Source organism: Taurulus bubalis (genome assembly GCF_910589615.1).
Source record: "Taurulus bubalis genome assembly, chromosome: 4".
Taxonomy (NCBI): Eukaryota; Metazoa; Chordata; class Actinopteri; order Perciformes; family Cottidae; genus Taurulus; species Taurulus bubalis.
Window position 1 is genome coordinate 864,025 of NC_136592.1, and position 15,054 is coordinate 879,078.

Genomic DNA, 15,054 nt, shown 5'->3' on the forward strand with positions numbered 1-15,054 from the left:
GTTTTTGATAAAAAGCAGGAGCTTGACCGGTTCACTAGTTGAAAATCCCAGTCCAGTCTGCCTCTCACCCCGTTGCCAGCTGACAGCTCACAGTCACATTTTTAACAAACATCAAAATCAGCTGAGTCTCCACTCCCAAGCTGCCTTCACCCTGGTGCCCCAATCACTGGAGCTGGTTCTGTCTTTCCTCTCCCTCCCTCCCTCTCTCTCTCTCTCTCTCTCTCTCTCTCTCTCTCTCTCTCTCTCTCTCTCATCTCCACCTTTACCGGTTATAAAAGGACGTGCCCTCCAGGTGAGCAGCACTTTCACAGTGGGTCAGTCCTCAGGACAGAACATGGAGACCACAGGACTCCAATCCACGTCGTGGCTCGTCTACCTGGCGCTGCTGGTCGGCTCGCTCTCTCAGACCGGTGAGTGATGACATGAAGAACACTGTTGCTTACAGTATGAGTTCATGTTAGCTTATGAAGGAAAGAAAACATGCTTAATGTATACATCTAACATCTGGTTTGGACGTCTACATTTCCTTTATATTTGTCTGCAAATTATAATAGGAAACTCCAAGGATATTATTTATTATAAAACTTAAAATAATACTTGTTAAGATATGTTTTATATCTACAACAGTGCATTTGACTGTTTCACTGACTCATGCGGTCTGAACAGCATTGTCGTCTCATACATGTTAACCATCCCAGACCGAAATCTAAAACACCAAAAGTGTAATGTGTACCGGTTCAAACTAACTGTGACTGAGCGGGCAGATGGGTGGTCAAGAAGCAGCGGTGTCCCAAACATCCCCCTGTTCACTGACATGGGATCCTTACTGTGGGAAACATTTCTACATTTAAAATGGATTATCTCTTCTCTTCTCTACAGTAACCATCATTCCCTCTCAACAGACACTAAGTCTGAGTTCAGGTAACTGTGCAAATTCCCCAAATACATTTTTGCTGAACTCTTCCTGTCACTTAAACATATGTTTTAACATGTTCATATTTTGTTTTAGCTGATGCAAATCACATCGGCCAAGTGTGCACGACTTGGGGACAATATCACTGGAAGACCTTTGATGGAAATTTCTTCCAGCTGGCCTCCAGTTGTAACCACGTCCTGGCCTCCCAGTGTCAGAGCAGCTACGAACATTTCAACATCCAGATGAGGCGCAAGACAGTCAACAACCCGACCATCAGCCACATCATCATGGTGCTCGAAGGGACAGTGGTGGAGCTCTCCAACAGCACAGTGATCGTCAACGAGAAGACGTAAGTCCAGTCCAGTCACTCATCCTGAGACGTGATATGTTCCACCCTAAGATCTCTGTTTGAGATGATTAAGATACTTACATTCAGTACAATAGGATGATGTGGTGTAGTGGTAGCACTGTCACCTCACAGCAAGAAGGGCCCGGGTTCTTGTGAAGGTTTGCATGTTCCCCCTGTGGCAGGATGGGTTCCCTCTGGGTGCTCCGGCTTCCTCCTGGAGTCCAAAGACATGCAGCTCCCTCGACCCCAAATAGGATGAGCGGTTATTGGAATGGAACGATAGTATGACTTAGTTGAAAGATGTTCTTTACCTTGAAAACAATAGTTTAACGGTTTGTTTTACTCGCTTTCAAACACAAGCCTCAGAGGATAGAGGCTGCTCAGTTTTCATGGGGATAGTTATCTTTATATCCAAGTGTGAAACGATTGAAAGCTTTGAAAAAAGCTAATAAATGGACTGTTAAGATTATTCCACCTCTTTCCAACCAATTATCTCTTCATTCCGGCCAACCCTGTTCAGAGGATCTCCACAGTGTTTGAGATTCTTGAATTCTTTCCCAACCAGAAAAAGATCAAAGATAAAGTTCCTTTGACTACAATATGACCGACTCGTAGATGCTTCTTTACTTATATATATTTTTTTACTGTATGTGATTACATCATCATTCCAATCATTCTGGTGACATACGGTTTGGATTTTAGAAACATGATCTCAATCCCAATTAAAAAGCACCCGTTACTTTTTTTAAGTCTTGAATTAATTATTATCCATTCCAATGAACAGCTAATGTCTTTGTCAATGTTGTATTATACATATTATCTTATTGGTCCCTTCTGTTTACTGAAATGATTTTAACGAAGTTGTTTCACATAAGTTGCATTATTTAGATCAGTGATTCTTACCCAGCATGAAACTATTGAGAAAGCAATAACGTCCGAGTCAAGAAGACAAAGGATCTGCTTCACATGGACTCACTACACTGTGGAGGCTTCTTTTCAAAAACACTTTTTCTACACAGTTTTCTGAGCCAAACTGATTTGATGAATACATGTATATTTTCCTATTAGTGTTTCTAGGTGATGCTGACATGTAATAATTTGCCCAGTAATTAATGCACTGTAATTAACAATAGGCCGTAGCATACGATGGTGCTCCAACTGAAAGAGCATGAAACTAAGTGAGCAGGTCTTAACAGACATCTAAAAGTAAAAACATTAATACTGAAGATTGACAATGAGTGAAGAAAAAAGTATGAATACCCAGTTTTATATAATTAATAGATGTTGAATGACCAGGTCTGATGAAGGCTGTCAGCGTTGCATTTCAATATATAACTCATGGTATCAGTACGCTTATTTACTCAAGAGTAAGGTCTCTGAATCACAATGGATGTCTAAATATGAAATCAAAGGATTTGAAAATGTACAACGTCAATGCATTCCAGTGGCAGCATTAAAAAACAGACAACATGGCCGACTGCTTAGCTCCTCCAACGTGAACTCTGTGTTAAAGTGAAGGCCAAACAATGCAAAACATATTCCCATCTTGAAGAATTAAACCTGAATTAATCAATATTGTTGATATTAACATGTTGGTGAGTGGTTCTCAACCTTTTTTCAGTGACGTATCCCCTGTGAAATATGTTTTACCCCCTGACCAGTGAAAAGCATTTTTGGTTTAAATAAGCTGTAAAGCACAGCCCTGTGCCACCAGTGTCTGATTTAATATAGAATATACAGCATCACATTCAGTTTATGAACTTACACTTATATGTTATTGAATATTTATTAAATAACTATTTTAAAACATTTTTAAATGGATGCTCATTTTAAATATATATAAAACATATCTCATGTACCCCCATTTGAGAACCACTGTGTTAAAGGGTCACTAAAGCTCAAAATCACAAACTCTGCTGTTTGCTACTTTGTGTTGTTTTATATTTCCTGCTTGTCATCAGTACATGTTTTCCTGCAACAGCAGCCAATAGCAGGAAGACCACGTTATCCAGATTGTATTCATGTTTTTATTCTGACCCCATGTCCCTCTGGCGCTGTCTGAGATGAGTGAAGCATTAAGCTACTGACACATGAGCCTTTTGACTCTCCATGCCTGTAGTCATATAGTTATGATGCCGCCTCGTTGCCGTGTGTTCACTCTGACTCTGTTGGCTGCAGGGTGACTCTGCCATATGCCATGCTAGGGGTGACTGTCATGGGAACCACATCTGGTATCACTGTTGAAGCTAAGCTGGGGATTAAAGTCATCTGGAACCTGGATGACTCCTTGGATGTGAGTAGCACATCTCTCATGTGTGCACACGTTAAACACACTGGAGGAAGATCACGCTGTGAGCCGGCTGCAAACAACCAGCAGGATCTGACTCTCCTGTTTCTGAACTTGTTTTGTAGCACACACAACGTGCAAACAAGCATATGTTTTAATGAACATACATTAATAACATGTTGACATCCTAACAACCGGCTTTGAATGCTAAATGTTGTATTCACTAACCAATAACTGCTGTTTGATTGGTGCGTGTTCACAGATTGAAATAGATAAAAAATACCAGAACCAGACATGTGGACTCTGTGGAAACTATGACGGCATAGACAATGATTTCAGGAAAGACGGTAAGGTCCTTTTTCTGTTCATCCTCAAGATCCCTTTCATTAATATTAGCCATGCATCATCTTATCAGTGTCTCTTTGGATATGTCAGGAATCAAATGGATTTTAAGATTATTGTTTGATCAATAGAATGATTACACTGATAACAAAAGTAAAATGTAAATACATAATATATTAATTGATTTGTAAATCACAAACAATACATGCAAAGAAGAGCATGGCTGCAGCTGAGCCTGGAGTCAGTGTGGATTCATCAGCTTCACTTGAAGTGTTGATGCTGCCGTGAAACCATGTGACCACTTTGCTTCATCTTCATGATCTGATTATTACTTTTGGAAGCTCACTAACCTGCATGAACACTTCCTGCCTTCAGCCGTGTTAAACACAGTAAATCTCCATTCAAGTTAAATAATTGAAGTATCCATCCACCTGTTTGCTTTTATAAACTTGAGCTTTATTTTAATCAGTTTACAGCGATTTGTTTTCACTTTGACATTAAAGTATTGTTTTTCATCAGTGTTAAATAAATCCTTATTACATGTTCTGTGATTTGATGAAACCTCAAAGCAGGGAAAAAATACATTAGTATTAACTACTATTATTCACTTGAACTGAACTATTTCTGAGTCAAAGGTACATAAACACTTTCAAGGTTGAAGGTCCTCGAGCTAATGGCTATTTCAAGATGTTTCAGTAAATGCTAACTTTTGTTTGACTGAAAAGAACTTTCTACAAATTTGAAAATCTTTTTTTTTTAACATATTCCCCATTTGATTTGAAAAGTCGGACATTCCCAAAAAGGGGACTAAACTGCATCTATGTTTGTACTGAATAATCCCATTGAGCATTGCTGTGTGTTTGTGCTGCAGGAGCCGAGCTGTCGGTCCCAGTCTACGGCGACACCTACAAGGTGAACGACCCCACAGAGAGCTGCGAGGAGCTGTTGGTCAACCCGGTCCTGAGCTGTGGCGACCAGGTACCGTAACGCATGCACCACCATCTCAGGAAGTCACGTGTGTGAAGGAGGAGACCACACAGTACGTTCTTCTCTCCGCCAAGGTGGAAAAGAAACACAGAGACGGAAAATGAACCTTTTTAATATGAATTCATTTTAACTGTGAGGAATTTAGCTGGTCTTATGTGATCGGATAGTTCAAGAACTGTAGGTTATTACCCTTTTACCAAGGTAACAATACAACACTTAATCAACAATTAAATACAGCAGCAAAGCTATTCCTGTGAACACTATATATTTATCTATGTTTGAATGATGAAATCAGGTGTGTTTCACTGAATATCTAAACACATTATATCACTTAAACACCATATTACTAATGTGAGGTAAGTCTGGTAGGTAACCAGAGTGTGTTTTTAAATCTGTCTGGAAAAGATGATTTTAAACAAATAAATGATTCAACAAAAGGAAAAACTGCTGAATAATGTAAATTCAATGATATACTTAATGGCCGTGTTAACAAAGTCCAGCATTTTCAAGTTAAACATACTTGTTACATGAATAATGGTCTGATAACAATTAAGCACAGCATGAAGTACAGAACTTTAGTTGATTAGAGTCCTGATGGCGTCACCTTGTCACGGTGTGTGAATGGGTGAATGATGACAAGTTGTATTAAAGCGCTTGAGTTGTCGGACGACTAGAAAAGAGATAAACAAGTATAGTCCAACATTAACATTGAGTGATTTTCTTTTTCAGCAATTCTGTGACCAGATCTTCTCCAGCGCTTCATTCAGTAGCTGCCAGGAGCTTCTGGATGTGGAATCCTTCAGTAAAGCCTGCATGGCTGATATGTGCAACACAGAAAACAACACTGTCTCTTTCCTCTGCAAAACCATCTCGGAGTACTCCAGACAGTGTGCCCACGCAGGCGGCAAGCCCAGCACATGGAGGACTGCCACATTTTGCTGTAAGGCTGATGACACCTACAGATGGCTTACAGGCACTTCACCCTGAACTGGTCCTGAATCACTCTGTTTCCAGTACATCCATATTAAAGTGTTTTCTCCACAGACATGGAATGTCCATACAACATGGAGTACATGGAGTCTAGCAGTGCATGTGCTGACAGCTGCTCCACCCCTCAGGCCAGCCAGACGTGTCACAGCCACCAGACTGAAGGCTGCCGCTGCCCTGCCGGTACCCACACACCTCACACTCCAGTGGTTACGCATCATGAAGCGAGCAGCAGCTCAACCTCACTGGGGACCGTACTAATTGTTCTCTCTCCTCTTTTCCTCAGGAACGGTCTTGGATGACATCGGTAACACCGGCTGTGTTGCAGTGGACCAGTGTCCATGTCTGCACAACAACAACATCTACAAGTCAGGAGAGTCCTACTCGTACAGCTGTAGATCCTGGTAAGAGGGAATCTGTACATGTATGGAACAACTACACGCGCTAATGCATCCAAAATGTGTGACTGCAACCATTTTACACTTGCAGAATTGTTTGTTTAACTATTTAAAAATGTTTTCCTGTTAAATGCATTCACCTTGAATACACAGCGTTACAATAATCCTTCTGTGTGTGTGTGTGTGTGTGTGTGTGTGTGTGTGTGTGTGTGTGTGTGTGTGTGTGTGTGTGTGTGTGTGTGTGTGTGTGTGTGCTGACAGTGTGTGTGAGAGTGGGCAGTGGGCGTGTACGGAGGAGAACTGTCCAGCAATGTGCTCCGTGGAGGGCGGGGCCCACATCAACACCTTCGATGGGAAAGACTACAGCTTCCATGGGGACTGCTCCTACGTCCTGGCTAAGGTAGTACACACCATGATGAGCAGTCAGCCACATTCAGAAGCACGGGGCCTTGATACACCCTCTGCATAGATGCTGACAGACACGTCATCGTATGCATGACCTGATGTGATGAATGTGCTGTAGTATTGAGTGTGCCCTGAAACAGATCCGGTTCATGGCTGGTCTGTATTTGACTGTCATCCTTTCAGTCCTCATTAAAGTCCCAATGTGTGTTGCAGCAAAGTGACGGCTTGTACACGGTGCTGGTGGACCTGGTGAAGTGCGGTCTGGATAACAGAAGGACCTGCCTCAGAGCAGTCACTCTGAGTCTGTACAACGTTTCTGTGGTAAAGTCCAGACACACACACACACACACACACACACACACACACACACACACACACACACACACACACACACACACACACACACACTGTTGAACAGACCCATGTCGAACTATAGCAACTACTTTTATATCTTGCATTGTAATTTGTTTGCCGTGTGTGTGGTCGTATAGATTTGACGGCTTACCTGATAATATCAAATGTGTGCAACCCTCACAGAATTATTTGGAAATACCGTTGGACTCTTGTTGGATTTCATCTAAAATGTTTCTCTCCAACTGTCAGGTTATTAAAGTCCAGGCGAGCGGGCAGGTCTACGTGAACACCATTCTCTCCCAGCTTCCACTGTTTACACGTGAGTTACTTCACATAACATCACAGAAGACACACAGCATGTAAAGCACAAATGTTTTCAACAAAAAAGGTCCTCAGTCTTATTGCCGGGTCGTTAGTTACAGCACAAACCAATTTACTCAAGTGCAGAATAAAAAGAGTATAACATAAATAAAAAGTTATGAATTTGCGTTGATGCGGTAGATGCACATCAAAATAAAAAGATGAACATGAGGATGACTACAACCCAATAATCAGAGATATAAAGCGTAATATGTACATCTCAAGCAACAGTGTGTGTGACGTGTTTCACTGCTTGTGCTGCAGCGGAGGTGAGTGCCTTCAGACCGTCATCCTTCTACATCGCCATACAACCCAAGATGGGCCTTCAGCTGATGGTCCAGCTGAGCCCCGTGATGCAGGTCTTCATCTCGGCTCCCGCTTCGCTCAAAGGAACCATGTCTGGTATGGCTCGACATTATTGTTTCAATGTGTGGAAATCGCCTCCAGACTTACAAATACCAAGCAGTTCTACTCAGTAAAAAGTGTTTCTGTTTGTCACGCTTCTCGCGTTGTTAAATGCTCGTATCTGTGTAAACGTGTCCATCAGGATTGTGTGGGAACTTCAACAACAAAATGAGTGATGACTTCAAGGTGGTCAGCGGGCTGGTGGAGGGCACCGCAGTAGCGTTCGCCAACACATGGAAAACTAGAGCCAGCTGCTACGACATCTCAGCCCGCTATGGACACCCCTGCCAACAGAGCATCAGCACGGGTACAGCTAGCTCTCCTCAATGCCACTTCATATGAATGAAACTACCAAACCACTGTTTAGGGTTCGCCATGCTGTTTCCAGGGCATGAATGTAACTGCTTCATGTCTGTATGTTTCTGCGTCTCAGAGAATTATGCCCAGTACTGGTGCTCCAAACTGACGGATCCTCAGGGAGTGTTTGCTCCTTGCCACTCTTTCATTAGCCCCATAATATACAAGGATGTAAGTCTGCACACACAAAGGTGCAATGACAAATACACACAAGTATTGAGCCCTTATAATGTGTCCATGCTGCCGTGTCTCCTCACAGAACTGCATGTATGACAGCTGTAACTCCGCCAAGGCTGAGGACTCCATGTGTGCGGTGGTGTCCTCCTACGTCTACGCCTGTTCAGCGGTAGGAATCCACCTCAGTGGCTGGAGGGCCACCATCTGCGGTAAATAAAACACAGAGGACCATTTTGTATTTCTGCGCTGATAAAGCTGGGTTTTCATGAGATTCCATGACATTCTTGCTCAGTTGAAAGGTCCAGGTGCAACTACACCATTTGATATATCTGTAACAATTTACCTACACACACATGGGATTCATCCAGCATTCATCTAACACCCTCATGCCACGGCCATCTTATCTCCCCACTAGGCAAATTCAGTGCATCGTGTGAAGCAGGAACAGTGTACGAGTACAACATGACCTCCTGCGGTCGTACCTGCCGCTCCCTCAGCCAACCGGACTACTCCTGCCAGACCAGCTTCACCGCCGTGGACGGCTGCGGCTGCGCCGAGGGGACCTACATGAACGAGGAGGGCGTCTGCGTGTCCAGAGAGAGCTGTCCCTGCTACGACAAAGACACCATCATTCCCACTGGACAGACGATCAGCAATGACGGCGACACATGGTAAAATAAATAAAGTGTAATGATGGCAGCAGCTGGCCAGTATGGGGTCATGTAATACACACTCAACAGGTTACTCCATAGTGAGTGGGACATTGAGAATATGTTCCATATTAGGGCTCACTAACAAAGACCACAGCAATAGCGATATGAGTTTACAGATGGTTTGTGATTCACCATAACATCCTCATTTAGAACGCTAGCATGCTCAAATCAGCTAAATAGCACTAAACAGCTGAGGAGGCCGGTGAGGCCGCAGGTCATTGCATCGTGGACCTGGTGATGGAGCACCATGGATATTATAATTCATCTTGAAGGGGAACACGGATGTCTACATTACATTTTTATTTTCTATTAATTCTGCCAACATAATGTATGATTTGAATGTATACATATATAACTAACAAGAATACTTGATTAACCAAACAAGGGGACAATCAAAGGGAAAGAGCACATCTTAGCGAGTCTGCATCATCACAGTGTGCTATGAAAAGGGATACAGAATGATATTAATGGGCAAATAATGATTTAGTGATGCTAGTTGATGACATTAACTCTTATAACTGTTTCACAGTCTCTGCCAAGAGGGAGCGCTCAGATGCTTAGAAGGGACACCGCTGCTACGATGTAGGTTTCCATCTCAAATCCCTATCATTCTACAATTGTGTTGAACGAGACCTTTTTACTGCCACAATACAGTGGATGGTGGATGTAATTATGCCAATGAGATGCTCACTGTACTCTTATGTATTACCCAGCGGCACCATCATGCCGTTCCCCCATGGCTTACTTTGACTGCTCCACTGCTCAGCCTGGGACCACCGGGACCGAGTGTCAGAAGAGCTGCATCACTCTGGACACGGCTTGTGTAAGTACACACACACACACACACACACACACACACACACATACACACACACACAATGTTTTTAAATGTTTTTCTCTTACCGTCGCTTGATGATTTGAGCATTGTCACATCCAATAGTAAATTCATTGAAACGACGCCCTCGTACAATTACCGGAGTAATTGTGTTGCGTTTCATTGTGCTGTGAGTTTGTATGGCTGCCAACTTGTTCAGGTCTCTCTTATGAAAGAGATTTTGATCTCATGGGACTTCTTGGTAGAATAAAGGTAAAACAAAAACGCACAGGCGCTGTTTGGTTGACTCTATGTCGTTCTCCACCTTGCTGATACAGATCAGTACCGGCTGTATATCCGGCTGCATGTGCCCTGATGACCTGATGGTCGATGGAGCAGGAGGCTGCATCAACGAGACCAGCTGTCCATGTGTGCACAATGGAAACACATACCAGCCTGGGGAGACACTGACCGTGGACTGCAACACCTGGTTTGTACACACACACACACACACACACACACACACACACACACACCAATAATTTACTGATCGGTCTGTAGAATATTAACGTCTTCATTAAGTTGTTTTCTTGTTTCGCCATCATAGTTGTTTTTCACTGGTTATTGATCCATATTGTAATACATATTGTTAAACATTTACAAATGTTTAGTGGCATGAATAGGGTGCACCTCCAAAAAAGAAATCTGGGCAGGATTACAAGATTGAAAGTGTGTGTTTGGTGTGTGTCTTCCAGCTACTGCAGTGGAAGGAAGTTCACATGCACCACCAATGTGTGCCATGCAGTTTGTGGGATCTATGGCGATGGCCACTACACCACATTTGATGATAAGAGGTTTGACTTCAGCGGAGACTGTGAATACATACTCCTTCAGGTAAAGGGACAGTTGGAACGATGTGCGATAAAAACATGTGTAATCCTTAAAATGGGAAGACCTTTGGTTTCCATAGGAAAAGAAAACGTGTGTTTTTTTAGAAGCTCCGTCTATGTTGACAGAAAAACAAGAGAGGAGCAATTTATGTATCTGTTTACAGTAATAATCTGCATTCTTCACACCAGGGACAACAATGATCTGATTCCATTCTGCACACAGCAGCTTTCCACACAACAGCCCGACACTTAAAATTGCATTACTATTGAGGTGTGTGAGGAGTGTGAGGAGTGTGTGAGGAGTGTGAGGAGTGTGAGGAGTGTGTGGAGTGTGTGGAGTGTGTGAGGAGTTCCTGCAGCTGCTCCATAGTAAAAGCTACTCACTGTGTCACTAGTTGAACACAACATATGATGCAGCAACAGGAAATTAGCTCAATCCAGCACTGATACAGCCACAGAGAAATGAACAGTAAACAGTGAGGCGGATATCAAAGAGATTAAATTGCGATACCAATGAAAACTACTATTTAGAGAGGTATTAACTGAATGTAAATACATTGGATGGTTATTGAAGGGGAGCGCAGAGCAGTAACTGGTAATGGGTTTTAATTTCATGGAAAACGTATAACTTGCGGTCCAGTAATTGCATCCTGTGCTGTGACTCACTCAGGACTACTGTGGCACCAGTCAGAGCAACGGGAGCTTCAGGATTATTACGGAGAATGTTCCATGTGGGACCACTGGAGCCACCTGCTCCAAGACCATCCTGATCTTCCTGGGGGTAAACGCAACACACCGCTCTGCAGAATATCAGACCAACATCAATGTTGAGCATTATGGCTCAAATGATAATCCCTAAAACTGGCACCACTCATTTTTTTATGATTGATGGCCTTATAATACGCATACAAGTATTTATTGAGTGGGTGAACAAGCAAAACAGAGTGACAATAAACTGATATTGAACTTTATTGGGGACATAAGGCTCACTTCAGAACCAATGATGCTCCAATCGATCTCCACACTTCATATCCTGGACGTGTGCAGACATGCAGTTCATCTGGATCTGTTCCTTCAAAAATAATGATGCAGCTGTTTCCCATCTATTTAGGAACCAAGTTCCTTTTCACTGAGCAACTGATTACTTGTTCCACCTCACTAATACAACGCTTGTTTATGTGATGTTTGTGCCCACAGGATAATGAATACCAACTTAAAGATGACACCTTCCAGATGGTAAAGGGCAGTGGCCAGGTGCTCCCTGCTCAGATACAGAAGATGGGTATTTACCTGGTGGTGACCATCAAGCCGGGTGTTGTGCTCATGTGGGACAAGAAGACCAGTCTTTTTATTAAACTTGGCCCGCAGTTCCAGGTAAACAATCATGTCTGCATCTCTTGACTGACAGCTGGCTTTTTGCACAAAGCATATCGTTTAGAGCAGTTCATTCATTCTGGCTTAACATTCTGGCTTAACATGATTCACCATGAGAAGTTTCCCAGACACGTCAGGACATTTAATTTCATTCATATGTTGATGAACACAGTATAACACTTGTGGTGTAAAAGAGGTTGCTGATAGTGCTTAAATCACAAAGAACCACCCAACTCAAGCATCAGCAACACGACTGTGCTTTTGAGCCTCTTGATTGTTTTGTTTGACAGCCCGGTAATTTAACCACGACAGCGTTCTCTTGCTGTCTGCTAACACATGACCATGAGAGTATGGACTACGATCGTGGTTGTTTTGATGTTTTTCTGGAGCTTGAGGGCAGAAGTATATTTCAGTGGCAACAAACAGATGCCCTTCTCTGTATCAGCCCTATCACACCAGTAAACTCTGCCATTGGGTTGCTCCCTCTTAGGGCCAGGTCTGCGGTCTGTGTGGAAACTACGACGGCAACAGCAAGAATGAATTCACCACCCGCTCTCAGCAGACAGTGGCAGACGTTCTAGAGTTTGGTAACAGTTGGAAGGCTTCATTCAGCTGCCCGAATGCCGAACTGCTCACCGACCCCTGCACCTCTAACCGCTACCGGGCAGCCTGGTCCCAGAAACAGTGCAGCATCATCACCAGTGTCACCTTCCAGAGCTGTCATTCACAGGTAACTACGGCGACAGTACCACACACACATTGTCACTTTAACTGCCATGGTATGTGGAATTGAATGAACAGAATTGTTTCTCTCCATCTATGGAACTGCTCATTGCTAATCTGCTCTTTTTTAATCAAAACAACGGTCTGAAGCAAGAAATCTGAAAAAAAAAAGCTTTTTAGCCTATAATATTTATATTAGTCCGTGTGATTACAACTTGTGCTTCCAATGTCACTATTGCTACTACTACTACAACATGTTTGTTTCCCTCAACTTGAATGCTTCTATTAAACAGTCCACGGTCATGTGTTGAAGGTTGACCCTGGTCCTTACTATGCCTCCTGCGTGAGAGACTCTTGTGCTTGTGACACTGGTGGGGACTGTGAGTGTCTCTGCACTGCTGTGGCTTCCTATGCCAAAGCTTGCAATGAAGCTGGGGCCTGTGTGCAATGGAGAACTCCAAAGCTGTGCCGTAAGTCGCAATCTCACAAGGAAAATCAGTGCAATAAGATGTATAATTTGTTTTAGCCAACAGATTCAAATTTGTTGGACACCCTGATTTTTGTAACACCAGCTAAGACGTAATTATTTTGTCTCTTGCAGCTATTTTCTGTGACTATTACAACAAACCTGATGAATGTGAATGGCACTACAAGCCTTGTGGGGTTGACTGCATGAAGACGTGTAGGAATCCGTCAGGAAACTGTTCCAGCCTCATCACTGCCCTGGAAGGTACATTAGATCTTTTGGCACGTCGTCTTCTTGATTAGAGGTTTCAGTCTCGGAGTTCAACTCTGACTGATTGACCCTGCTTAGACTAAAACATTCATATTGTTCAGAAATGTTTGTATCCAGTGTTTACGCACAAGTTTGCCAGAGCCACCATACTCAGTACTGCTCTTTTGGCATTTTTGTGGTCCATTCTTTTTCTTCCTGATTTTTCTTTCTGATGGATAGTATTATTATTACAATTTTTCCTTTGTGAGTTAGACAAACAAGTCAGGAATTGTGCGCTGTATTTGCTTAACTTTTCATTCATTTGGCTTAGTTTGTTTTGCAGTTATGAATCTGTCTTGAAGCTGTGTAAATACGCATTAAGTGACTTTTTCCTGTATCAGAAGTTTCCCCTTAAAGCCGCTGATCAAAACTAAAGTAAATGTAGGTGATGGTGATCCCTGATGATTTAAATCATTTTAAATAAACACCTTGTGTCCAATGTTCAGCTAACTCATGAGGCAGACAGGAAATAATGATATAATAATAATAAAATATGTCTCCGGATGTCTTGCATACAAATGTGCCGTGGGGGAGAATTACACATAACAATTGTTGCTTCAAAATAAACATGGCATCCTAAGAATAGGAGCCGTGTCTCTGAAATCCTGCACAGTCTTTGATTTGATGTGGTTGCTGTGGCTCAGGAGAAAGAGGAGTTGGACATTGAGTCCGTCAGTGACCCATCAGTTTGAGAGTGTGTGTTTGTGTGTATACTGTTTACGTGAATGAGTTATTGGGGTAAAGGCATTTAGCTATATTTGTATTTCTACTGAGGTTAATCCATTTCCTATCATGGCATTGCAGGCTGCTATCCACAGTGTCCCCCAACCCAGCCCTACTTCGATGAGGACAACATGAACTGCGTCGCCTGGAACCAGTGTGGCTGCTATGATGGCAAAGGCACCCATTACAGCATCGGAAACAAGGTTCCATCGAACAACTGTTACACTTGGTATGTCTCATACAGAGGATTCAATGTCACTGATATAGATCCAACATATGGACATGTATGATACATATTTCTTTTTTTTAAGTGATTACCCCCTTATGTTCAGCATAGGGCATATTGATAGACCAATTGCATCCCGATGTGGACGCTTCTGTGTGGAGTTTGCATGTTCTCCCCCTCTCTGTGTGGGTTTTATGCGGCGTTCTCTGGCTTCCTTTCACAGTCCAAAGAGATTAGGTCATTTGGTGACTCTTAATTGCACACAGGTGTGAATGTGAGTGAATAGTAGTCTGTGTCTGTATGTCAGACCTGTGATTGACTGGAAACTTGTCCGCCTCTCGCCCAATGCCAGCTGGGATCGGCTCCTGATTTGCTAACAACTTCCAAATACAGAGTACAGTCAGAGTACAGTCTGTTGGTAATATGAACAGGAAAGAGGGATAACAGTACTATAACCATTCAACAAGTGGAAGTTAGTGAGAGCGAAAGGTA

General features: G+C 42.8%; 1 protein-coding gene across 1 annotated transcript; it reads left to right on the forward strand.

The window, feature by feature from the left end:
- Nucleotides 1-334: 334 nt before the first annotated feature.
- Nucleotides 335-14,844, forward strand: LOC306735846 (mucin-5AC-like; the record flags this gene model as incomplete). Its single annotated transcript, XM_079217406.1, has 27 exons — nucleotides 335-410; nucleotides 1,010-1,265; nucleotides 3,444-3,558; nucleotides 3,815-3,899; nucleotides 4,766-4,872; nucleotides 5,626-5,821; nucleotides 5,926-6,051; nucleotides 6,155-6,262; nucleotides 6,575-6,666; nucleotides 6,885-6,992; nucleotides 7,275-7,344; nucleotides 7,650-7,787; nucleotides 7,933-8,097; nucleotides 8,224-8,318; nucleotides 8,407-8,533; nucleotides 8,740-8,995; nucleotides 9,567-9,619; nucleotides 9,751-9,860; nucleotides 10,190-10,341; nucleotides 10,607-10,745; nucleotides 11,412-11,522; nucleotides 11,939-12,115; nucleotides 12,606-12,845; nucleotides 13,152-13,308; nucleotides 13,440-13,568; nucleotides 14,418-14,565; nucleotides 14,829-14,844. The coding sequence occupies 27 exons, from the start codon at nucleotides 335-337 to the stop codon at nucleotides 14,842-14,844; spliced, it is 3,552 nt and encodes a 1,183-aa protein (XP_079073532.1).
- Between the last annotated feature and the right edge of the window lie 210 nt (nucleotides 14,845-15,054).